At 42.5% G+C, this 27254-nt stretch overlaps 1 protein-coding gene across 2 annotated transcripts in view; it reads left to right on the top strand.

Annotated features, from left to right (window-relative positions):
* Positions 1-22467, top strand: part of LOC141114151 (tRNA N(3)-cytidine methyltransferase METTL2-like) — a 46635-nt gene extending 24168 nt beyond the window's left edge. The window contains exons 8-10 of one of the 2 annotated variants that reach the window (XM_073607668.1): positions 10308-10414; positions 17337-17402; positions 21815-22467. In XM_073607668.1, the coding sequence (XP_073463769.1) occupies positions 10308-10414; positions 17337-17402; positions 21815-21957 (316 nt within the window). In that variant the 3' untranslated portion in view covers positions 21958-22467. Of the gene's footprint in view, positions 1-10307; positions 10415-17336; positions 17403-21814 lie in introns of those variants that run through there. The other variant, XR_012236879.1, reaches the window with a different exon arrangement.
* Positions 22468-27254: the final 4787 nt, after the last annotated feature.

Genomic DNA, 27254 nt, shown 5'->3' with positions numbered 1-27254 from the left:
GTATGCTTATCAGAAAAGTAAAGCAAGGGTGGGCAATTTATTTTCTGAAGGAGCCACATATGAAACTGAGACTGTTGTGGAGGGCCGAACTTAGTGTTACTAAACCCAGGACCCTGCATTCACTATACCTGGTCTTCCACAGTACACGGCAATGCAATTATTTTATTAAATATAAACTGCTAAATTACCTATTCTCATCAGCAGTATATAGCAGTCTTGTGACTTCTATAAGTGTCCAGCCAAGCACTGGTTAAAGCTTGGAGGAGTTTTCTGACTGTCCTATGAGACTGCAAGACCCCTGACCCTCTGTCTGGACAGTGCTGATTGGCCCTGTGCTGATCACATGCTTTCTCCCAAGAAAGAAAAACCTCTCTAGACTCTAGCAATACACACCAAACAGAGCATGTGCAGCCTGACTTCATAGACTCTGTTTTATCAGGAAATTATTAGGGGACAGTGGAAGGAGGAGAGCTCAAATAGCCATTTTACACAATGTGCAGGATTAACCCATTAGGTTCCACAGTGAGTATAACAGGAATGCTTTACTGCATATACAGACTGATTTTTACTGCTGGTGGGTCAGTAACACTTTAATTCTCCTCAATGTTAATTTTGGACCTGGGAAGGTCCATAAACACATAGAAAACAAACACCTGACTCTAGAATAATAGGTACAACAGCTTATGAAATAGGTGTCTTTCAGATGGGCGGTCAGAGAGTGCTAAAAACAGGCAGCTGAGCCACGGTTTTGCCTCCCACCCGAACTATAAAGTAACAGTCTGGGCTGTTCACATGCCATGGCATTTTTAACTCTAGGCCGCAGTGTTCGACAAGCGGCTCTGCTTATCAAACTCGCCCATTGAGTTCAATAGGGTCTCACTGCAACTGTGTGCAATGCATACAATTTCAGCACAGCAGTGTGGCATTATAGGGTTAAATCAGGTGGTGACGGGGGGATATAACACTTCTTCACTGCCTGTCAAATGCCCTCTGAAAAGCACTGTGACTGGAAGGAGAGAGCCTGAGAATGGTACAGAGGGGATTTCTGCAGATCCTGACCTGGAGTGAAGAAGAGGTGCACTGCTCATGGGGTTTGCAGCGTGCAGGCGCAAGCACATGAAGAATTTGACTGGATAGCAGAGTGGCGGGAAATTGTCAGGGCATCTCCTAGACCAGTGATGGCGAACCTTGGCACCCCAGATGTTTTGGAACTACATTTCCTATGATGCTCATGCACTCTGCAGTGTAGTTGAGCATCATGGGACATGTAGTTCCAAAACATCTGGGGTGCCAAGGTTCGCCATCACTGTCCTAGACTATGCTCTCCCACCAGGACTGAGCCTCCCCTCTGCACCAATCAGTTCCTCAGGCTCTCTCCTTCCAGTTCTTGCAGCTCTCCACACAGACATCTGTCAGCGTGCCCCTCTGATCCTATCAGCTTCCTCAGTGAGGAAACTGACAGTCTTATGCCCCGTACACACGGTCGGACTTTGTTCGGACATTCCAATAACAAAATCCTAGGATTTTTTCAGACGGATGTTGGCTCAAACTTGTCTTGCATACACACGGTCACACAAAGTTGTCGGAAAATCCGATCGTTCTGAACGCGGTGACGTAAAACACGTACGTCGGGACTATAAACAGGGCAGTGGCCAATAGCTTTCATCTCTTTATTTATTCTGAGCATGCGTGGCACTTTGTCCGTCGGATTTGTGTACACACAATCGGAATTTCCGACAACGGATTTTGTTGTCGGAAAATTTTATATCCTGCTCTCAAACTTTGTGTGTCGGAAAATTCGATGGAAAATGTGTGATGGAGCCCACACACGGTCGGAATTTCCGACAACAAGGTCCTATCACACATTTTTTGTCGGAAAATCCGACCGTGTGTACGGGGCATTAGAGAGGCATCATGACAATAGAGGCATTGAGGGCTGGATTGGTACAGCCAAAGGGCCAGATGTGGACCCAGGGTCGCAATTTGCCTAGGTCTGCCTTAGATGAGCACTTATTCTTTGTAAGAAACTCCAAGTATTAAGAGCTAGGTAACTATTATTCTCAGGAGAGGTCAGCGATGGCACCCCCCATGGTTCTTACAAAAAAAAGGATTTGGCAAACCAATTTAATTTCTTTTAATGCTCATTGGGGGATACAGCAGACTTCAGGATCTTCCCCTAGGAGGATGACACTTGACAGACGAGGAGGTGCTCCTTCCCCAAAAGCTATATCCTTTGCACAGGGAAGTGAGGATTTTTGCTTAGTATCCTGAATTTCTTCAGGTTCATTTCAGACTTAATCTAGCTGCTCCTTCTAGATAGCTTTAGAAGCATGTTTCTTGGCTGCCATGCAGTACCACATCAGAATAGCCGGCATGTTACCAATTTTGATGAGTAAACAGGTGCTGGGATTGCATTTCCTGGCATGGTTTGGGTCCTTTGTAAGTAGGAGGGAAGCAGATTGGTCAGCAGAATCTGCTGCCATTCATGCAGGCCCTGCAAGCTGTTCTTATTTTTGGCACAGTCGCTGTTATATTTCACTGTTACCCACTTGGCATCAACAACCTGCAGTGGCAATTTCCAGTGGGGAAACTCCATGGATTGGAAAAATATTGTGGAAAAAAACTGTTCACATTAATTTTCTGCTCTGTTTTGAATATTCAAATAAAGCTTGTAAATCATATGTGTCCACCACCATCCTCACCAGCTACATCATGCTGAGCAACAGAATTTATTACAATAAACATATTAGGAGAAGCTGATATATCATGGGTGCAGATACATTTTTCCTTGTACAGTTATGCTTATCACTAACATGTTGTAGAGGGGGAATGAGCAAAAAGATGGAGCCAGCAACACTGTAATCCGTATGCATATTTATTGACTACATAAGAGTGAAAATAAAACTACAAATCTGACTTGTTTCAGGGAGAGCCTTCGTCATAGCATATTTAGGACTGGAATGGTAAAGCATTTATAGTCCTACAAACTCCGCCCAAGAGCAAATTAGCATAATTGATGCAGTTACTCAATTAAACAATTTGTACAGATATACCAAAAGCAGTCAGAAAGATAAGACAAGCACTGAGTCAAAAAACATAATTTAACATCTGTATACAAAGCAAAATATTGTTCACACAATGACAATGTAGAAAAAAAAAAAAAAGAGAAATCAAATGTATATGGATCATAAATGAAGTGGAAATAGAATGTGATACAATACATAACAGTGCTACGTGATTATAGGAACAAAGAATTTAGCATTAAGGTACAACAATCAAAAGAACTTTTTATATAAATTAATGCTACAAAAAAAGAAATGTAGGAAGTGTCATATGTGAAGCAAGAAAATGGGATAGGCTGCACTCCCACACAAAAGTATCAATTCAATCACTTTATTGAAGAGTCATAAAAGCACTACATGGAACAGCCATGTAGTGCTTTTATGATTCTTCAATAAAGTGATTGAATTGATACATTTGTGTGGAAATGCAGCCTATCCCATTTTCTTTAAAAATAGGTATCCTATATGCTAACGCCCTCTGCACGAAGAACACCTCCACTGCGCCACTGGCACCCAAATTAAACTTCAAAATGCTAAATAAATGTACACCAATACTAGTGAGTTTATGGTAATAAACTGGTGAACACCAAAAATGTCGAGCTGCCCCCTTTAAATCAAAAAATGAATCAGCTGTTAATTTAATCCTAAATGCCGGTTGGGAACCAATATGGTAAACCGACACGTAGGGTAAATAGACGGCACTCAGAAACAATAAGGGTATACCTTGCAGTATAAAATAATGGTGATAACCTCTATTGATGAATAAATCACCTAAGTGTAGCACACTAAATTAACAGTGGACCACATAACATAAACCTGTAAACATAAAATATAAAATATAAGTATATATGTGACTATATAATATATACAAACATATGAATGTGACAAAAAATAAAAAAATAAAAACGTGCAAATGTTTCAATTCATGCTGCAAAAACCAAAAACTCCATATAAAGTCCATAAATAATAAACAGCCTCCAAACAAGCTGCAAGTGATATAAAAATTGGTGACGAATAAAAAATCAAGTGTCCCACACATATGATTTCTCAGTGATAGTTGTCCACTGATGAGTGACTCCGTGCGTCTTCCCCCTCACCACCGTGCCAGTGAATCACACTCTCCAGACATACACTCACCGAAATGAAATGCCAGCATTCTCATGCAAGGCAAAACACGCTTTCTTTACCACACTCCAGGGTAAATAGTATATACGATGTTCACGGTGATGGTATTCAATGGATCCACATAAAAGAAAATGAATGCTCCAATAGTATAATTCAGCAATAACAATTTATTAAAATCACTGCAATCCTCACACATAGCACTCACATTGTGTAAAAGTAAAAACGGCAAAGAACGTGCAATCAACAGCAAGCCTCAACTCTGTGGATAAAACCATATACCCAATGGCCACGGCGGACCCGAGGTGTGCAGCTGCTGGGTAATACTCTCACCCCTCCCTCGGAAAGCCTCCGTTCCTCCGTGCGCTTGTAATCCTATCTTCCTGTGTGTCTGACAGCGTATACGTCACAACTCACAGCCACGCCCCCGACATGTTTCGTCATAGGTAGACTTATTCATGGGATTGGCTGTGTTCGCTGCCACTCAACCCTTTTATCTGCTCCTAAATACACACCCATTAGGTCGCGTATTGCGCATGCGCACACCTCGCGTCCCCGTGCAGTGGATTCAATGATATCTAGTAAAGCAGAAATAAGTTGGAATCGGGCACATAAAGAACCTCTAAAATAAATTATACAGTATAACGGAATCTTGGCAATCTTCCCAAATAATGTACTTATATAGGTAAGCCGCAATTTACTGGATATGTTATAATACTATTTCAATCATAACCAGCAATTACAGCGATCTTCCACAAGGCTTATCCGCTGCCTAACCCAGAAAATGATTCATACAGCAAACTCATTACAGAGTACAGAAGCTGAGAGCAAATACTACACAGCATAAGCCCACTCATTTCCTGGTCATAATAAAAACAAATATAAGCTAATATAAGCCACATTCCTCCTGTATACCACATTTAAAATATACTCAGGATACATAAAAATGCTAAACTAAAATTTATTAAATTATCTATAAAAAATGTATATGACTCTTCCAATAAAATATAAACTAAATGATCTGATGTTGAATTACACTTTTGTAAATACATGTAAATTTAAAAAAATTAAAATAAATTCTAAAAAAATATATAAATATATATCTATAATATATTAATAATCTATAAGGGTACCAATCTACTAAATATCAAACTGATCGAGAATTCCATAGAATTATATATGACCCCTCAGGTAAGTAATAAGCGAAGGTCTGTAACCTACCCTCTGTAGGTGTTTAATACACGGTAATTAAAAGGGTGATACCAAGAAAACACACATACCACATATATGATATAGAGTGTATGTATGAAAGAAGCAAGTTCCCTTCTCTCCCCTCCTCTTTGGAACTAATACCTTTCCAAAATCTAATAAGGTATAACTACAGTGGTGTATTCTGCGATAAAAATTCCCCCTACTCCCCAACTTCCAACTTTGGGTTGCAGTGCACTCATAAGTGGTGAAATATATGCAGATACCATTCCCTAAAAAATTTCCTGAAGATTAACAAACAACACCCACAGAAATCAGAAAACTCAAAAAGACAGAATAACAATCAAAATCCTCCAAGCTCCAACAACTATAGCAAGTAGTGAGCTGAGGTATCCTGATCTAGAAGTTATTAATGAAACAATTCAGATCTAATTCTATGTTTAACCCTCTAGGGGTTAAACTCTTCAATAGATAGATCCATCTGGTTTCCCGTTGGGATAAATCCCTGACCCTGTTGGACCCTCTCCAGGAAGGGTGCACAATGTCAATCCCACAGAATTGTAATAATGATGGGTCTTGCTGGTGTTTTTCTTTAAAATGTAGGGAGACACTATGGTACTTACCTAAGGTACATAAGAACACACAGTGCCCACCACCCTGGCCGATTGTTAACGGGATTGGTTCCATTACGGCAAGATTGGGGGAGTTTTTAGATAAATTTCTCCAACCTAGTGTTAAGGATACCAGGGCATACTTGAAAGATACTAGTGACCTCTTGACACTGCTTAATGATGTCAAATTGGAGACCTCGTCGATAGTGTATTTGGTAACGGCTGATGTGGCCTCCCTATACACAATTATACAACACAAGGATGCGGCTTTGGCCCTGAATTGGGCTTTGAGTAAAAGAGACGACATCCCAATTGTACAGAAAAGATTTCTAGGACAGGTACTGGAATTTTGTATGTCCCACAATTATTTCTGGTGTGATGGCCACTTCTATTCTCAACAGGTTGGCGTGGCGATGGGAGCCAAATATGCTCCCAGCCTCGCCAACCTGTTTATGCCCGAGTGGGAGGATAGAAAAGTGTTCAGCCAGAGAAGGCCCCAACTGTTATTTTATCGGCGATTCATTGATGACCTCCTGTTCATTTGGGAGGGGACAGAGGAATCAGCCATTGATTTTCTGCAAGAGCTCAATAACAATTCAAATAATATTAAATTGGAACATCAGATTAGTAATATATCGGTCAATTTTTTGGATATGACCATTGAGAGACAGGGGAACTCATTGAAAACAAAAGTATATTTCAAGCCGACTGATCGAAATAGTTTCTTATCAATAAGAAGCGGCCATCATCTGGCTTGGATAAGAAATATTCCAAAGGGACAGATATTACGTGTACGCCGGAATTGTACAGAGCTGGAAGATTTTTTTGAACAAGCAGATGTTTTAAAAAATAAATTCTTACAAAGAGGTTATCGGGAGGATGAACTGAATAAAATCACCCAGGAGGTGGCATTAGTTCCCAGGGAACAATGTCTGAAGAAATCTGAGAATACACCCAATGATAATAAGCATCAATTTGGTTTTATTTCCGGATTTCATTGCCAGTATAAAGACATTGAAAGTATTTTCAGAAAATACTGGCATATTCTATGTAAGGATAGGCATCTGGGGGAGGTGTTACCGAACCAGCCAATATTCATATATAGGAAAGCTCCGAGCTTCGGTGATCATGTAGTTAAGAGAATATTGGACCCACCAGGGAGGAACTTGTTGAAATTCGACTTCAGAGGTTTATTTGTTGCAGGACTGTTAGAGTCAACCATAGAGGAGTGACTAATGTAACCAATAGGGATGGGGAATCCTTTGAAATTAAGGAATTTAGCACATGTAATTCATCACATGTTGTCTATCTTATGTGGTGCCCGTGTGGCCTTCTGTATGTAGGGAGGACAAAGACTGTTGAGGATCAGGATTTCGGAACATCTAACCAACATTAAAAATGGGTATAAGTACCATAGTGTCTCCCTACATTTTAAAGAAAAACACCAGCAAGACCCATCATTATTACAATTCTGTGGGATTGACATTGTGCACCCTTCCTGGAGAGGGTCCAACAGGGTCAGGGATTTATCCCAACGGGAAACCAGATGGATCTATCTATTGAAGAGTTTAACCCCTAGACCGATATATTACTAATCTGATGTTCCAATTTAATATTATTTGAATTGTTATTGAGCTCTTGCAGAAAATCAATGGCTGATTCCTCTGTCCCCTCCCAAATGAACAGGAGGTCATCAATGAATCGCCGATAAAATAACAGTTGGGGCCTTCTCTGGCTGAACACTTTTCTATCCTCCCACTCGGGCATAAACAGGTTGGCGAGGCTGGGAGCATATTTGGCTCCCATCGCCACGCCAACCTGTTGAGAATAGAAGTGGCCATCACACCAGAAATAATTGTGGGACATACAAAATTCCAGTACCTGTCCTAGAAATCTTTTCTGGTTATCAGCGCACCCTCGCTACTCCTTTTTCTCCTGTAGCCATAGACAGTACTCGGCACTTCCAGGTATGGAGGAGCATGTGATCTTCTGCTCTGTGACAGTGCTTGGGTCTAGCAGCTAGTCCCAAATGTCATGTGATCTTGGGAGTGATGTCACCACTTGGAAGGAGCACAGATAAGGTTAGCGTATTGGAGTCAGAGGAGCTCTTTATAAGACGCTATCATTTTGCCCCATAAAGGTATGGTGACAAGGGGGAAGATTTACTAAAACTGGAAAATGCAAAATCTGGTGCTGCCCTGCATAGAAACCAATAAGCTTCCAGGTTTTTATTGTCAAAGCTTAAATGAACAAGCTGAAGTTAGAAGCAGATTGGCTCCCATGCACAGCTGCACCAGATTCTGAGTGCTCCCAGTTTTAGTAATTCTCCCCCACTGTCTCTTTAGAGCACGACTTGGGAACATTTTGCCGGCATTTGCAATAATGTGTTTGCCGTGTTCCATCGATGACGGCTCTGTGCTGTCTGTTCCCGCTCCATCACCTGTGCTGCCTTCTTCTCTGATGCTTCTTCCTTTACTGGTATCTTTTTCACTTGGCAATAGGGTAGCTTGCGATACTGCAACTTCCACGCATGCACAATTGGTTTTTGTCAGCACTTTCCTCCATTCATTGGCATCTTACAGGTGTGGGGAGTGTATGCTGTGCTGCAGTCAAAACAAGTCCAGCCTGAACTCGTTTGGCTGGGCTTCTCCTATAGGTCACAGGAGTGCAATTCATTTTGCACTCCTGTGACCCATTTTCAGCAAAGTGCGGAAGTCCGCTCTCTGCTGACATCACAGGAATCAGTCCAGGCACCGCGTCATCCCGACAATAAAGTCTGGATCCACCAGGTGCCTGGACTGACACCCGTCTCAGCCTCTCAGCGAGCCGCTCCCCCCCCCTCCCCTCCACAGCTCGGCGATCCAGTGAGCATGTAGGAGCAGAGAGGAGAGATGCTGATTGGCAGTCAGCAGCTCTATGCTCGGGGGTCTGTGAGAACCGAGCCATCGGCGATGTTTGATCGCCCGGTTCTCAGTGTAGAGGCGCCGGGGGACAGATGCAGAATCGGACCGATGCTGCATCCACCTAGGTAAGTATGATGGGGCAAAAAAAAACCCATACGTCTCTTTTTAACCACTTGCCGACCGGCCCCTGTACATATACATCGGCACTTTTAAAGATGGATATCTCGGTAACGGCAGCAGCTGATGCCACAACCGAGGTATCTATCTCTTCAGGAGCCGGTCGTGTTTGGTCGTGTGCCACCCCTCTCCCGCGCCCTCTGCTGCTTACCGGAGCCATCAGCAGCAACAGAGGCGATTGGGACCTGTCCGTGGCCGGGTATAGAGACGAGTGAGGGGAAGATGGCCCCCACCCGTCTCCATACCATTGCAGGGCGGAAGTGACGTCACTTCCGCCCATACGTCTTAAAGGGCCATTTTTTCAAATGACAATTTTTTTTTTATTGCATTTAAGTCCAAATATGAGATCTGAGGACTTTTTGACCCCAGATCTCATATTTAAGAGGACCTGTCATGCTTTTTTCTATTACAAGGGATGTTTACATTCCTTGTAATAGGAATAAAAGTGACCCAGTTTTTTTTTTTTTTTTAAACCGTGAAAAATAAATAAAATCAAGTAAAATAAATAAGAAAAAAATATTCTTTTAAAAGCGCCCCGACCCGACGAGCTCGCGTGCAGAAGCGAATGCATACTTGAGTAGCGCCCGCATATGAAAACGGTGGTCAAACCAAACATGTGAGGTATCGCCGAAATCGTTAGAGCAAGAGCATTAATTTTAGCCCTAGCCTCTAGCCTCTGTAACTCAAAACATGCAACCTGTAGAATTTTTTTAATGTCGCCTATGGAGTTTTTTAAGGGTAAAAGTTTGATGCCATTCCACGAGCGGGCGCAATTTTGAAGCGTGACATGTTTGGTATCAATTTACTTGGCGTAACATTATCTTTCACAATATTAAAAAAAAAATTGGGCTAACTTTACTGTTGTCTTATTTTTTTATTCAAAATGTGATTTTTCTTTTTCCAAAAAAAAAGTGCGCTTGTAAGACCGCTGTGCAAATACGGTGTGAAAAAATGTATTGCAATGACCGCCATTTTATTCTCTAGGGTGTTAGAAAAAAAAACAATATATAATGTTTGGGGGTTCTAAGTAACTTTCTAGCAAATAAAACGGTTTTAAAATTGTAAACACCAAAATCTCAAAACGAGGCTAGTCCTTAAGTGGTTAAAGCAAAATAGAACATGTTTTTCAAATGTGAAGCTGTATCAATTGAAACTGCCACAGCCAATTCACTCCACACCCTTTTTTGCTACTTTTAATTTCCATCTTTTTTCTCTCTTTGCAGGATGCAAGAGGCCATTTCACGTTTAAGTAGGCTTCTGAAACCTGGTGGCTGCATCCTGTTGCGGGACTATGGCCGTTTTGACATGGCCCAGCTACGTTTTAAGAAAGGTATTACTGGTCTCCCACAGGTGCCAAGATTGTGAAATCTCTGTAGGGGTCTTTTTGGAGCGCTATATCCAATGATCTAGGAGTAAAACCTTTAACTCTAGATTCAGGAGGATATAAAATATAAATATATATAAATATATAAAATAAAGCAAATGCTGTTATGTACCGTATTCCTTAAGAAAAAAAAAGTATAATTAACTACTTGCCTACCGGGCCAATACTGACACTTCTCTCCTACATGTAAAAATCATTTATTTTTCATACATCATGGGGCACAGAGTCAGGCTAATATTCATTACCTACTGGGTTATACTCCATCACCAGGTGAATGGACACTGGTAGACCAAAGATCTTCAGACAGGAAGCAATCCCCTATATAACCCCTCCCACACAGGAAGCACTTCAGTTTTTACCAGTGTCTGCAAGGTGGATGGCACGGTTTGTTTGAGCTCTCTGAGCTCCAGGTCTCTAGTCTCACAAACTGTTCTGTCTGGCTGTTTCTTACCTGTATGATGGCCCACAACGGTGCGCCATTTCACCTTGGTTCACCATGGCACACGTGCGTTCTCAAGAGTGCCCCTGTTTTCAGCAGTTGTTCGGCGGCCATAGCACATGTGCATTTGCAAAAGTGCCGCTGGACTTAGCAGTTGTTTGTTTGGCGGCCATGCCGCACATGCGCAGTAGCCTTTATCTGGGCGCACAAGAATTTGCGTAATATGCGAATACAGCCACACCCGTTGTGCAGGGACCACGCACATGCCCTCGCATGCACAGAACGTTCCAGCGCACACCCAGCTTATTTAAACTGTATAGGCCAAGCATGCGGTGCTTCCAGAAAGCAGCTGTGGGACACAGCAGGCTCTGAACAGACACTTGCTGTTGGAACAGGCGGTGTATGCTGATTGGGAACATCCTGACAAGATTTTTGTTCCTCCTAAGAAGAGGTGTTCCCTTTTATATCCCATGGATGAAAAGGTCATTAAAAAATGGAGCATGCCAGCAGTAGATGCAGCAGTCTCTTCCTTAAGCAAGAACTTCACTTGTCCGGTAGATAACGCACAGGGCTTGAAAGACCCTGTTGACAAGAAATTGGAGTCATTATTAAAGGCTTCCTTTTCTTTGGCCAGTTCAGCTATTCAGCCAGCTGTTGCAGCAATTAGTATCTGCCAGTCCATAAAGGATCAGGTCAAACGGCCTGATAGGCCTAACCAGGAGGATGATCTGCCTGAAAGTAAGACAGATATTTCTCGAGCGCTGTGGTTTGCTATTGACGCCTTAAAGGATTCAATACAGCAGGTTTCTCGTTTGGCTCTCTCGTCTGTACATATGTGCAGACTCTTATGGCTTAAGAACTGGTAAGCCGAGCTTCCTTGTAAAAAATTATTGGCAAGTTTCCCTTTTCATGGGGAACGTTTTATTTGGTGATCATTTGGACAAATATATCCAAAAGATCTCCGGAGGCAAGCGTTCTCTACTTCCTGTGAAGAAAAGCACCAGGCGTCCCTCGTTTAAAACCTCAGGGACTGCTTCCTTCAATGTCTCAGCATCAAGGCGGTCCCGCCTCCAACAGGGCGCTAGGGCCAGGGCCAAGCCGCAGGGCCAGGGCCAGAAAAAGCCCTGGGTCCAGGATTCTTCAAACCCAGCACTAAGCCCTCCTTTTGAGGGGACGCCCCCACTCCATCGAGTGGGGGGAAGGCTGCTGCACTTTGCAGACATTTGGAGAACAATAATTCAGGACGAGTGGGTCACCTCATATATCTTGTGGTTATAAGCTAGAGTTGCGGGGGGTTCCCCCTCAGAGGTTTTTTTAGATCCAGAATTCCCTCGGATCCTCCAAAAAGAAACTTATTGCTTCAGGCACTACATCATCTAGTGCATCAAGGAGGGATTGTAGAGGTTCCGGTATCCAAAAGGGGCACAGGGTTTTACTCAAACCTGTTTACGGTTCAGAAACCAAACTGGGACACAAGGCCCATTTTGGACCTAAGATCTCTGAACAAATATCTACTGATACAGTCCTTTCGGATGGAATCTGTCCACTCATTAGTAGCCACACTCCTGAGGGGAGACTTTCTAGCCTCCATCGATATAAAAGACGCGTATTTACACATACCTATCTTTTAGCGTCATCAGAGGTTCCTACGTTTTGCAGTAGAGGAATGTCCTTTTCAGTTTGTAGCTCTATGCTTTGGGCTGGCTACAGCTCCCCAGGTTTTCACAAAGGTCCTAGCACCAGTACTGGGTCTTTTAAAGCGGGGTTCCACTCAAATTTGTAACGTAATCTTACCCCCTTCAGTTAATTGCATAGATGTTCAAATGCACGAAAAAAATTTTTATCGCTGTAATTACCTTTTATATTGTACTTTATTGTGGCACTTCCTGTCTCTCCTCCCATGGGAGTAAGCGTGTTTATTGCCTTTCCCCGGCGCCGCACTGTCTCCTGGGAGCTTAGTGTTAGGCTTCCCAAGATTCAGTGCGGAAACAATGATCATGCGCGTGAACAAGCTGTGAATGAACCGCATTCACCGCATCCCGGAAATCGATGCTTGTGGGCTTCACATGCCCACAAGCAAGATGGAAACAGCCAGCATCACATTTTTTAAGTTATTCTTCAGTACGAAAACAGACAGAGGCGGAAATATTACACCCAAACTGTGAGTATTATTTTGGGATTAGCAAAGTGTCTCAATGACCTAAAAAAAAAAAAAAAAAGATTGGTCGCCGGACTCCCGCTTTAAGGACCCAAGGGATCTTGGTGCTCGGGTATCTGGACGACCTTCTACTCAGATCACTAATTACAGGCTCTAGAACAGAGCATAATAGGCACAGTGAGGTATTTGAAAAGCTTAGGCTGGATCATAAATATCAAAAAGTCAGCCTTGAAACCAGCTCAAAGTCTAAAGTATTTAGGTCTGATCCTAGATACGATTCAAGCAAGAATATTCTTGCCACCTGTAAGGATTTGTGCCCTAAAGGTTCAGGTGCATCAGATAAGGGGCACCAGACAACCCTCCATTCGGCTCTGTATGAGTCTTCTAGGGAGGATGGTATCCTCCTTCGAGGCAATGCCCTATGCCCAGTTCCATTTGAGGCCTTTACAACAAGACACCTTGTTGGCCTGGATCAGAAGAGGAAAAGCCCTGGATTATCCAATGTGCTTCTCTCCTCGGGCACACTTAAGCCTAAACTGGTGGTTGCAGGATCAGAACCTGCGAAAGGGAAAATCCTTTCTCCCGGTAACTTGGAGAGTACTGACTACAGATGTCAGTCTCTCATGCTGGGGAGCGACCCTAGAAGGGCTCACAGCTCAGGGGAAATGGTCAGGGACAGAACAGATCCTGCCCATCAACGTCCTGGAATTATGGATTGTCCATGGAGACAGTACTCTCTGGTTTATGCTTTCCCTCCGATCCCTCTTCTTCCACATTTGTTGCACAGGATTCAGAAAGAGGGGGTTCCAGGCATTCTGGTGGCACCAGCCTGGTCCAGAAGGCCCTGGTACCTGGAGATTCTGACAATAGACGGGCCATGGGCGCTTCCACGTCGCCCCGATCTACTGTCTCAAGGTCCTATATTCCACCCCAATTTACAGTCTCTAAATTTGACGGCATGGCTATTGAAGCCAGGGTGTTAAAGGACCGTGGTATCTCGGGATCAGTAGTATCTACCCTAGTGAATGCTAGAAAAGCTGACACTAGACAAATTTATCATAAGGTCTGGAGGAATTGTATTGCTTGGTGTGAAGCCAGAAAATGGCATCCTCAGAAATACGTGATTGGGAGAATTCTTTCTCTTCTATAGTCAGTTGTGGAAATCAAATTGGCTTTGAGTACAATCAGAGGTCAAGTTTCAGCCCTATCAGTATTCTTCCAAAGGCCTTTAGCCTCCCATTCACTGATCCAAACCTTTTGTTCAGGGGGTAAATCGCTTGCTTCCCCCATTAGGTCACCTATGTGTCCTTGGGACTTGAACTTGGTGTTGTCTGTGTTACAAAAATTACCATTTGAACCTATCAAGTAAATTCCATTAGACTTGCTGTCACGCAAGCTAGCCTTCCTGATGGCCATCATCTCAGCTAGAAGGGTGTCGGAGTTGGCGGGCGGCCCTTTCGTGCAGGGAACCATACTTGATCCTTCACCACAACAGGGTCGTGTTACGACCTGTTCCATCCTTTTGGCCAAAAGTGGTGTCGACCTTTCATTTAAATCAGGACATTATTTTGCCTTCTTTTTTTCTCTCAGCCTTGCTCGGCGGAAGAGAGACGACTGCACTCATTGGACGTTTTCCAGGCAGTCAAGGTCTATTTGTCTAGATCTGCGGAGATCCGGGGATCAGACTCCTTTTTTGTTTTACCAAAAGGACCCAAGAAGGGGCAGGCAGCTTCCAAGGCGTCTATTGCCAATTGGGTCCGTCAACTGATCATTCAGACCTATGATCTGAAACATAAAGCTCCTCCTTTTAGGGTGAGAGCTCATTCTACCAGGGGTGTAAGAACCTCCTGGGCTTTTCGCCATCAGGTATCTGTGGCTCAGATTTGTAAAGCTGCTACCTGGTCTTCAGTGCATATGTTCACAAAATTTTATCAAGTGGATGTTCAAGCAGCCGAGGATTTGGCTTTCGGCCGCAGTGTACTGCGGGCTGCTGTATAAGCGTGATGGCTATTGTTTGGCAGGGTGTCTCCCTCCTCTCAAGGCTATTTCTCTGGGACGTCCCAGTAAGTAATGAATATTAGCCTGACTCTGTGTCCCATGATGTATGAAAAAGAAAATAGGATTTTTTTGTCATAGTGACCTGTAAAATCCTTTTCTTTGAGTACATCATGGGACACAGAGATCCCTCCCCTCCTTTTTTTTTTTTTTTTGAGGATTCAGTGCTTGCTACAAAACTGAAGTGCTTCCTGTGTGGGAGGGGTTATATAGGGGATCACTTCCTGTCTGAAGACCTTTGGTCTACCAGTGTCCATTCACCTGGTGATGGCGTATAACCCATTAGGTAATGAATATTAGCCTGACTCTGTATCCCATGATGTACTCAAAGAAAAGCATTTTACAGGCAAGTATGATGAAAAAATTCAGTTTTTTTTTTTTTTTTTGCTAGAAAATTATTCAGAACCCCCAAACATTATATATGATTTTTTAGCAGAGACCCTAGGAAATAAAATGGTGGTCCAATTTTAAAAAACAAACAGTAAAGTTAGCCCAATTTTTTTTACATAATGTGAAAGATGATACGCCGAGTAAAGATATACCTAACATGTCACGCTTTAAAATTGCGCACACTTGTGGCATGGCGCCAAACTTTGGTACTTCAAAATCCCCATAGGTGACGTAAACATTTTTACAGGTTACCTGTTTAGAATTACACAGGAGGTGTTGCGCTAGCATTATTGCTTTCACTCTAACATACGCAGCGATACCTCACATGTGTGGTTTGAACTCCGTTTACATATGCAGGCGCGACCTACGTATGCGTTCGCTTCTGCAAACAAGCACCCGGGGACAGGGGCGCTTTAAAAGCTTCTTCTTTTTTTTTTTTTTTTATTGTTAATTTTACTTACTTTTCTATTTTGATGCTTTCTTTTTTTCTTTTTAAACATCCCTTGTAATAGGAATATGGCATGACAGGTCCTCTTTACAGCGAGATCTGAGGTCTATAAGTCCCCAGATCTCACCTCCTGGGCTGGGAAGCCTGAAATCCCCAAAAAATTGTAAATTATTTTTTCAAATGCAGTGGTTGGGCGTGACGCATAACATCGCGCCCAGCCTCCGAACGAACATAGAGATTTCGGGGGCCATCTGGCCCGCTTGAAATCTCTATTGTCAACATCTGGTGCTGGTCAGTTCCTTCTCCAGCTCACCGATCGCACAGGTGAGTTGGTAGAAGCACCGTAGGGCGGGGGAGAGGTCCCCTCCCGCCGCCTGTAAGAGCGATCAAGTGGCTGAATAGCCGCTATGAATGTTCTTACAGTTAAGGGAATTGCCGGCTCTAAAAGAAGATATCTGAATGATGCCTGTAACTGCAGGCATCATTTAGATACCCCCACTCAAAGTCTGCAACATCTTATGACGCTGGGTGGGAAATGGTTACAGAGATGCCATCACCTCATCTGTTTAGGGTAAAGTGACAGCGAGCTTAAAGACCAACCCCTGACTACTTTACACCCCCCCCATGATTCCTTTTCACCAAAATATTTGGTGTTGGATGGAGCAGTGACATCACCCCCTCCATCAGATCGGACCTAGTGGTGAATCGCTACATGGGAGGAGGTCACCCATACCAGGAAGCACTGGGTAATTCTCAGCACTGAGGTCAGTATAAAGGGGTCAGGGTTAACCTTTACACACACTGTCACTTTTGCCTTGAATGGGCAGGACAACAGTGTTTCTTTAAATGCAAGTCGTAGTTCCTCCTTAGACCAGCCCAGAACAGGCATGCATGCATTGAAAGCAGAAGTCACAGTAGGCATTGTCAATGAAGTTATAGAAGAAGTGGGAGAGCCAGGGGTGTATTGGCTTCTAAAGCAAAAAAGGGTTGGTAGCCACTCTATTTCTGTCCTGCCAAGTCTTCCTTCCTGGAGTGCCAAGATCTCCACTTCCTGGCTTTGCACCCAGAGAAGATGAATATATGATCTGCACTGGTCTAATTGTGGATCGCTGCTGTAATTTTGCACTTGTTCCATGACTCAGAGGGTGGGGTCCATGAGTCATGCAACAAGAAAAGTTGATGTTGATTTATTACAAAAAGAGAAGTGATGATTTTTGGTCATGGATTAATGCAATGAGATGCAATGCAGTGGAGCTAGTATTGAACGTGGGTCTTTTTTGCCCTCTGCATATGCAGTAGTTTATTCCTAGGAGTAAAATTGCATTTCTCAGTGTGTAGTTACATTCTTATGATACTGTTTATCATGCGTTTCCTCCAGGACGATGTCTGTCTGAAAACTTCTATGTAAGAGGAGATGGAACAAGGGTCTACTTCTTTACTCAAGGTAAGACTGTGTTTCCCGACTTATAAAGGTGCCCATATAAGAGTGAATGGTTTGCCAAGAGGGTTGTTGTAATCATTCTCTTACATTAATCTCCTGCAACATAATGGCTGACTGAAATCCACTCAACAACCTGGAAAGAAAAAAAAAAAAAGGAACTGTTCTGGTATCCAGGCTACCAATCTTCACTGTTTTAGAGTTAAGAAGTCTTCAGCATCCCACACCTCTGGAAGTGCTAGATGCCTTGTACCACTCTGCTCACTCTGGTTTAATTGAACTACAATGGGGATGGAAAGTATTCAGAACCCCTTAAATTTTTCACTCTTTGTTGTATTGCAGCCATTTGCTAAAATCTTTTAAGTTCATTTTTTGTTCTCATTAATGTATGCACAGCACCCCATATTGACAGAAAAACACAGAATTGTTGACATTTTTGCAGATTTATTAAAAAAGAAAAACTGTAAATATCACATAGTCCTAAGTATTCAGACCCTTTGCTCAGTATTTAGTAGAAGCCCCTTTTGATCTAATACAGCCATGAGTCTTTTTGGGAAAGATGCAACAAGTTTTTCACACCTGGATTTGGGGATCCCCTGCCATTCCTCCTTGCAGATCCTCTCCAGTTCTGTCAGGTTGGATGGTAAATGTTGGTGGACAGCCATTTTTAGGTCTCTCCAGAGATGCTCAATTGGGTTTAAGTCAGGGCTCTGGCTGGGCCCTTCAAGAACAGTCACTGAGTTATTGTGAAGCCATTCCTTCATTATTTTAGCTGGCTTAGGGTCATTGTCTTGTTGGAAGGTAAACCTTCAGCCCAGTCTGAGGTCCTGAGCACTCTAGAGAAGGTTTTCGTTCAGGATATCCCTGTACTTGGCCGCATTATTCTTTCCCTCAATTGCAACCAGTCATTCTGTCCCTGCAGCTGAAAAACACCCCCACAGCATGATGCTGCCACCACCATGCTTCACTGTTGGGACTGTATTGGACAGGTGATGAGCAGTGCCTGGTTTTCTCCACACATACCGCTTAGACTTAAGGCCAAAAAGTTCTATCTTGGTCTCATCGGACCAGAGAATCTTATTTCTCACCATCTTGGAGTCCTACAGGTGTTTTTTTTAGCAAACTCCATGCAGGCTTTCATGTGTCTTGCACTGAGGAGAGGCTTCCGTCGGGCCACTCTGCCATAAAGCCTCGACTGGTGGAGGGCTGCAGTGATGGTTGACTTCCTACAACTTTCTCCCATGTCCCGACTGCATCTCTGGAGCTCAGCCACAGTGATCTTTGGGTTCTTCTTTACCTCTCTCACCAAGGCTCTTCTCCCCCAATAGCTCAGTTTGGCCAGACGGCCAGCTCTAGGAAGGGTTCTGGTCGTCCCAAACGTCTTCCATTTGAGGATTATGGAGGCTACTGTGCTCTTAGGAACCTTAAGTGCAGCAGAATTTTTTTTGTAACCTTGGACAGATCTGTGCCTTGCCACAATTCTGTCTCTGAGCTCTTCAGGCAGTTCCTTTGACATCATGATTCTCATTTGTTCTGACATGCACTGTGAGCTGTAAGGTCCCATTATAGACAGGTGTGTGGCTTTCCTAATCAAGTCCAATCAGTATAATCAAACACAGCTGGACTCAAATGAATGTGTAGAACCATCTCAAGGATGATCAGAAGAAATGGACAGCACCTGAGTTAAATATATGGGTGTCACAGCAAAGGGTCTGAATACTTAGGACCATGTGATATTTCAGTTTATCAGTTTATCATTAATGAGGAAAAAAATGAACTTAAATGATTTTAACAAATGGCTGCAATATAACAAAGAGTGAAAAATTTAAGGGGGTCTGAATACTTTCCGTAACCACTGTATGTCATTACAGGACTTTATGGTGACCTGTGCTTTCCATACATTGGGCAGCATAGTGGCTAAGTGATTAGCACTTCTGCCCAGCAGCACTAGGGTCGTCAGTTCAAATCACCACCATGGCATTACATGCCTGGAGTTTGCATGTTCTCCCTGTGCCTGTGTGGGCCTCCTCCGGGTACTCTGGCTTTTTCCCACACTCCAAAGACATGCTGGTAGGTTAATTGGCGCCTGTCTAAATTGGCCCTAGTAGGTTGTATGAATCTGACCTAGGGACCTTAGATTATAAGCTCCTTGAGGGCAAGGACTGTTACAACAGGTAAGGACCTAAAATAAAAGAATACCCTTAAGTAAGATATCTGGTTCATCAATTCTCTTTTCTTTTTTAGCATTGATGGCTATTATTTTTTTGAAAGCTGGCTCCTGCAGCTGTTAGAATACCTGAATAGTGGCTGCACCTGATTGTATGCAGCCATTGTTTAGTGTTTTGTTTAGACAGTTCTCCACCCAGCCTCCCTTCATTCCAAGGTTTTCGAGTAGGAGAGTGCCTACAAGGCCACGCACAGCTTGAATTTCAGCTGGCCCGTCAGGAACTGGCTGAAATCTGTGCCATGTATAACTGGGGTTATAGGGCCAACGGATGAAATTACAGTGTGCAGAGGGGACTAAACATCCAACTGTTTGATACAGAAACATTTCCAGGCATCATAGCTTTGCATCATAAAGATTGACGGTGTAGGTGGCAGGACCAGTAACCATAAGTTCTTTTTTCTACAGGTCGAGTTTTATTTATTTATTTTTTTAATAGAGGGGGTTTAGAGCACCTGTTGGGTTTTTATTGCTACCTCGGCCCCGTTTATGAGATTCGCCCTATTTGTCCCGTTTACCATTAATATTAAAAGTGAAAGTAAAAGAAAATCCCAAATTTCGGCTTGACACCAGAACAGTAATAGAGGGAAAGTCTTCCAGTGGGGACACTCGTTCTGGTGACACCCTCAGATTCCCTCACTTTGTAGAGATTTCTTCTCACTTTGTGTTTTGGGTCTAAGACAGGAAGTGAATTAGAATCTCCACAATGAGACACAGATGGCAAAAAATAAAATAAAAAGGCAGGCGATTGGAATAATGGACATAAACCGTCTGTTTCTATTTTATGTACTGTTTTTCAATAAAAAAAAAGATGTACATACAAATTATAATTGTTAAGCCAATACAGTGAAAAAGTACTATCCAACAAACCGTGCATTCAAAGGGAACTGCCACAGCACTGGAGTATCAAAGCCTGTAAATTCTGTACATACCGAAGCAACAAATAGGTACATCCATGTATATGCACAATCAGAAAAATCTAAAAGGAATACAAAACTTACATTAAACAAGTAACAAAAAAGAAAAAAAAACAAAGCAATCAGGCATAAGAATACTGTATGTTAAAGTGGTTGGTTAGCCAATATGATAAAAAACCTCTTATCCTCTCTGTAACATAACGATATGTGTCTCTGTGCCTGTGTTATATATAAAAAATCTGCTGATCTGTACCTATATCGGACCTATACCTTTCAGTACTTGTATCAGAGCCTCTCCTGGCGCTCACGTGACTCCTCGGCTCTCTCCTCTGTCCGGCTGACAGCTCCAGGGAGGAGGAGAGAGGGCTGAGGAGTCACGTGAGCACCGGGAGACGCTCTGATATAGGTAAAAATCTGCATATTTTTTATATAACACAGGCACAGAGACACATCGTTATGTTACAGAGGGAATGGGAGTTTTTTTTTATGGTAGTTATAATAGCAGCAGAAGGGGGGTGGGCACTGACACGAACAGACAGGCGGGGGGGGGGTAACAGAGCTGCAGATAAAGGGGACACGTAAACTGGCCCCATGGTGTCAAGGCTCAGCAGCCATGATAAACTGTTTACAGGGGGAAGGGTATAGTCAGGCAGGATCAGCCAGGTTTTTTAGGTGATACGGGGGAGCCAAATTACACAGCACAAGCACTGTGTTGTATAACCTGCTTTAAGGGAATAGGATCTGCTTTTTATTTTTACTTTTTTAGGGTAACAAACACTTTAATAGACTGGACTGAGTGTGTCCACACAGGCGTCCAGCACCACGCAAAGTTACTAAATAAAAAAGAAAGAGAAGGGCACAATGCTGGCCATTGTCCCAAAAGTCATAATAACACAGACTTCTACCCCCAAACAGGGGTAGTAGCAAGAACAGAGGGGAGGGTTTGACTTCAAACAGAAGGTAACTAAGGTATAGGGCCAGAGACTAAAATGTAGAAGAGTCACTGGTGTCTTGTGTGTCCAGCCAGGGTCCCCAGATTCTAGTAAACTTCCCTGGACACCCTCTTTTGCCTCATAATTCTTCTTTAATAAAAAGAGATTATACGAAAAAAAAGAGGGGTAAAACCCTCTCTTTAGTCTATCCAAGATGAAAAAAGTTTTGCCTTTTTAGTTTTACTTTAATTTTTAATCTGACAAAGTCGATTTAAAACGTATACATTGGGCCTAATGTTATTATGGCATTGTTTTTATGACCAAAGAAACATACTCTCTTTTCAGATGAGCTTGGAGATATGTTCACCAAAGCCGGTTTGGAGAAAGTTCAGAATATAGTGGATCGACGGCTCCAAGTAAATCGAGGCAAACAGCTGACTATGTATCGCGTTTGGATCCAGTGTAAATATCGCAAGCCATGCAACTGAAAAATACAAAATAATTCGTCTTCACCATTATATAATCCATAGCGTATGATGAAAGTCATCCTGGATTGTTGACAAGGAGAATGATTTTTTTTTTTTTTTTTTTTTTTAAAGATGAGCAAAGAATAATGGGGAAACCGGCTACTTTTCCTTTGTTAACCTGTAGTGTCTGGAACCGTAGTCACCACTGAGAATCTCAGAACTTGAGAATGGATAAACATTGAGTCTGCTATTAATAAAAGGTGAAAAATACCAGTTTCATTGATCACATGATTATGTCGGTATGGCAAAAGGGCAGTTTTTATAAATCGCTCTGGAATCTGGATCTGCCCGCACTGTAACATTATATGTATTGTGACCCTTGACCAGCCTCTCTGCAATTTTAAACACATTCTTGTTCCAGGGACTTTGAACTTTATTCTCTGTACAGAAGGTAAACATGTGACAATGGTTCACATAATTTAAAGACTTTTTAAAACTTTTACAAAATAAAATGTCATAGTATTTATCATATTTAACGCAAGGATTGCCTGTTTCTTTGATATTTTTCTAAGTTTCAAAACAACTTTATTTATTTTATTTTTTATTTGGGATGGCTGGTTGCATAAATGAATTGGTTCCTAGATTTTTCTTTGTGTAAATGCAGTTTTTGCTTACCTTTAACATACATATTCAAGATATCCTATCTAAGCTCTGCAGATCAGGTAACATAAAGCTACATGCTCATGGATAGACCAATGAGATCCCAACTGCTCCAACTACTTTTCCATTATAGAGGCATCTGTTATGCTCCTCAGGAGGTAGGTGCTGAAGTGAACTGCTCAGTGTTAATAGGGTTGTCTGACCTATGTTTTAAAGCAGTGGTCATCAACCCTGTCCTCAGGGCCCACTAACAGGCCAGGTTTGCAAGATAACTGAAATACATCACAGGTGATATCATTTGCTGCTCAGTGATTACAGTATTCTAGTCTGCATCTCCCCCAAGTAATACATAAAACCTGGCCTGTTAGTTGGGCCCTGAGGACAGGGTTGATGACCACTGTTTTAAAGGAGGTCAAGAAATTTCAGTCGCACTAAGTGTAACTGATCCCAGCGCTCAACAGACAAAAAACTTCTTGCACGATAGCTGCTATAATATAAAAAGAAAATTGTGAAAATATGCAAGGAAAATATGAATACAATCCCAGCATTAACATCGCTTAAAAATACCCAAAAGTATTCAGTGCAGTAAATGCATTCAATGAACGATAAATTATAAACAAACATTAGTCAGTAAGTAAAAAAATAAAGTCCATAGAATAGTCCATGAAGTATGTGGGGTGATCCGTATCCCAACAGAATCTTACCAGGAAATCACTAAGTTCCTGAATACCGTCACCGATATACCACATGCACAAATATACCCTTTGGTAATTCACTCACCACAAGAATGAGTCAATCAGCCTGATATCTCCACACAATGCTTGATAGACACGTGTCTGTGGATCATGAAGGTTCCTCAAAAAGTGGCTCAGAAGTGCATCACGCAAAACAAAGGAACACTCCATATAGCGTAATACTGTAATTTTATTAAATAATATCCCCCACAAACAATAAATGCTTACAGGAAGAACTATAAAAACAGCGTGTATCCATTAGCCTGTACAACACAGCGCATGCCCTCTCACCGCTTCTTGGGATGGCTGGCAGCGTGGGGTGGGGCTCTCCCTGTTCACACTGGTCAGCATATTTAACTGGGCAGGATTGAATTGTAATTATGATCCATTCAATCCTGCCCAGCAGCAGCACAGCTAGCATTCCGAGCAGGCTGTGTATGTGTGTATATGAAGGGGTTTCCTTCTTGAATAATGCTGTGATCTGTGAGGCAGAACTTGGGAGGTTTGGACTCCTCCCGTAGGAGTGACTAGGTGGGCCTGAATGCTAGTTAGGATTTATTTAATTCCACCCACCATCAGAGCTGTGAAGAAAGTTACATAATTTGCAGAGTCTGAAAGACTACAAAGGAGAGTGTAGTAGACTCTGGTCAATGCAGGAAGTGGCTGTGGAAGGGACAGAGTTCTTGCACAATAGGGTATTGTGAGTTCTTGCACAGCAGGATATACAGGGTGTCACATGACACAAAGCAACAACTAAACCCAGAATATCAGGTGGTTTGCAGGCAACAGAGCAATATGGTACAGAGGTATGATTTATGATGGGATTCATCATTACATTCAGTTCTAGTGAAAAGAAAGTTGGAGTTCAGCTTTAAGCATAGTTCACCTTGCATTAGTTTATACAAAGCAATTTGGCAGCTTAAATGTCACCCAGTTTTAGAGTACACGTTTACAGTTAGGTTTACACTGGTACCTTGAAATTTGAATTCCGATCCTGGTAATCCTGCCCCCTGAGCGCTGTCTTTCTCCTTGCTCATCATATATACAATGTGTCACCAAGAATAGAGTTATAGGATACCTTGTGGTAATGCCTGAGGCTACTTGCACAATGAGATGTTGGAAAGGAGAAATGATGACTTCATCACGATCTTTATGTTCATATTTTTGTTTGGTAATATTTTATTCCTAAATGATAACATGTTACAGGAATGCGCTTACAAATAGGTCTTGACATGCGTATGACATTACCAAGTTAAAACTACCCAATCCTCCTTCCCTTGGGGACTGGATTTGGGAAGTGAATAGACATGTAATGTTTAAGAAAAATATTTATGCTAAATGCAGCGCCTCTGAAAAGTTAGCAAAAATTTGGAAAAAATGGATAGCTGCATCATGTTCCGACTCTAACTTTAACTTTAAATAAAGGCTACGGTGCCTTGAAAAAGTATTCATACCCCTGGAAATTTTCCACATTTTGTCATGTTTCAACCAAAAATGTAAATTTACTTTGTAGAACCACAGCTGCAAGTCTTTGTAGGTATGTCTCCACCCAGCTTTGCACATCTAGAGAGTGACATTTTTGCCCATTCTTCTTTGCAAAACAACTCAAGCTCTGTCAGATTCGATGGAGAGCGTCTGTGAACAGCAATTTTCAAGTCTTGCCACAGATTCTCTATTGGATTTAGGTCTGGGCTTTGATTGGACCATTCTAACACGTGAATATGCTTTGATCTAAACCATTTCAGCTCTGGCTGTATGTTTAGGGTCAATGTCCTGCTGGAAGGTGAACTTCCACCCCAGTCTCAAGTCTTTTGCAGACTCATGTTTTCTGAGGGTTTTCTTTTAACATTGCCCTGTATTTGGCTCCATCCATCTTCCCATCAACTCTGTCCAGCTTTCCTGTCCCTGCTGAAGAAAAGTTTCCCCACAATATGCTGCCACCACCATGTTTCACGGTGGGGATGGTGTGTTCAGGGTGATGTGCAGAGTTAGTTTTCCGCCACAAACAGCATTTTGCATTTAGACGCGAAAGTTCAATTTTGATCTCATCTAACCAGAGCACCTTCTTCCACATGTTTGCTGTGTCCCCCACATGGCTTTTCGCAACCTGCAAATGGGACTTCTTATGGTTTTCTTTCAACAATGACTTTCTTCTTGCCACTCTTCCATTAAGGCCAGATTTGCAGAGTGCACAAATAATAGTTGTCCTGTGGACAGATTCTTACACCTGAGCTGTGGATCTCTGCAGCACTTCGAGTTACCATGGGCCTCTTGGCTGCTTCTCTGATTAATTGTCTCCTTGCCCGGCCCGTCAGTTTAGGTGGATGGCCGTGTCTTGGTAGGTTTGCAGTTGTGTCATACTCTTTAGGATGATGGAATGAACAGTGCTCTGTGAGATATTCAAAGCTTGTGATATTTTTTATAACCTAACCCTGCTTTAAACTTCTCCACAACGTTAACCCTGACCTGTCCGGTGTGTTCCTTGGCCTTCATGATGCTGTTTGTTCACTAAGGTTCTCTAACAAACCTCTGAGGGCTTCACGGAACAGCTGTGATTACATTCCACACAGGCTGAATGTAATTGGTTCCACTAGATTTTACTTAGGGACATCAGATTAACCACTTCAGCCCCAGAAGGATTTATCCCCTTCCTGACCAGAGCACTTTTTACAATTTGGCACTGCGTCGCTTTAACTGCTAATTGCGCGGTCATGCAATGCTGTACCCAAACGAAATTTGCGTCCTTTTCTTCCCACAAATAGAGCTTTCTTTTGATGTTATTTGATCACCTCTGCGGTTTTTATTTTTTGCGATATGAATGGAAAAAGACCGACTTTTTGTTATAAAAAAAATTCAATAAACTCAATTTTAGTCATGCATTTAGGCCAAAATGTATTCGGCCACATGTCTTTGGTAAAAAAAATGTCAATAAGCGTATATTTATTGGTTTGCGCAAAAGTTATAGCGTCTACAAACTAGGGTACATTTTCTGGAATTTACACAGCTTTTAGTTTGACTGCCTATGTCATTTCTTGAGGTGCTAAAATGGCAGGGCAGTACAAACCCCCCCCCCCCCCCCCAAATGACCCCATTTTGGAAAGTAGACACCCCAAGGAAATTGCTAAGAGGCATGTTGAGCCCACTGAATATTATTATTTTTTGTCCCAAGTGATTGAATAATGACAAAAAAAAAAAATTACAAAAAGTTGTCACTAAATGATATATTGCTCACACAGGCCATGGGCATATGTGGAATTGCACCCCAAAATACATTTAGCTGCTTCTCCTGAGTACGGGGATACCACATGTGTGGGACTTTTTGGGAGCCTAGCCGCGTACGGGGCCCCGAAAAACAATCACCGCCTTCAGGATTTCTAAGGGCGTAAATTTTTGATTTCACTTCTCACTACCTATCACAGTTTTGAAGGCCATAAAATGCCCAGATGGCACAAACCCCCCCAAATGACCCCATTTTGGAAAGTAGACACCCCAAGCTATTTGCTGAGAGGCATGTTGAGTCCATGGAATATTTTATATTTTGACACAAGTTGTGGGAAAGTGACACATTATTTATTTATTTTTTTGCACTAAGTTGTCACTAAATGATATATTGCTCACACAGGCCATGGGCATATGTGGAATTGCACCCCAAAATACATTCAGCTGCTTCTCCTGAGTACGGGGATACCACATGTGTGGGACTTTTTGGGAGCCTAGCCGCGTACGGGGCCCCGAAAAACAATCACCGCCTTCAGGATTTCTAAGGGCGTACATTTTTGATTTCACTTCTCACTACCTATCACAGTTTTGAAGGCCATAAAATGCCCAGATGGCACAAACCCCCCCAAATGACCCCATTTTGGAAAGTAGACACCCCAAGCTATTTGCTGAGAGGCATGTTGAGTCCATGGAATATTTTATATT

This window comes from Aquarana catesbeiana, linkage group LG12 (assembly GCF_042186555.1).
Source record: "Aquarana catesbeiana isolate 2022-GZ linkage group LG12, ASM4218655v1, whole genome shotgun sequence".
Lineage (NCBI taxonomy): Eukaryota > Metazoa > Chordata > Amphibia > Anura > Ranidae > Aquarana > Aquarana catesbeiana.
This window is presented reverse-complemented; position numbering and strand designations above follow the sequence as displayed.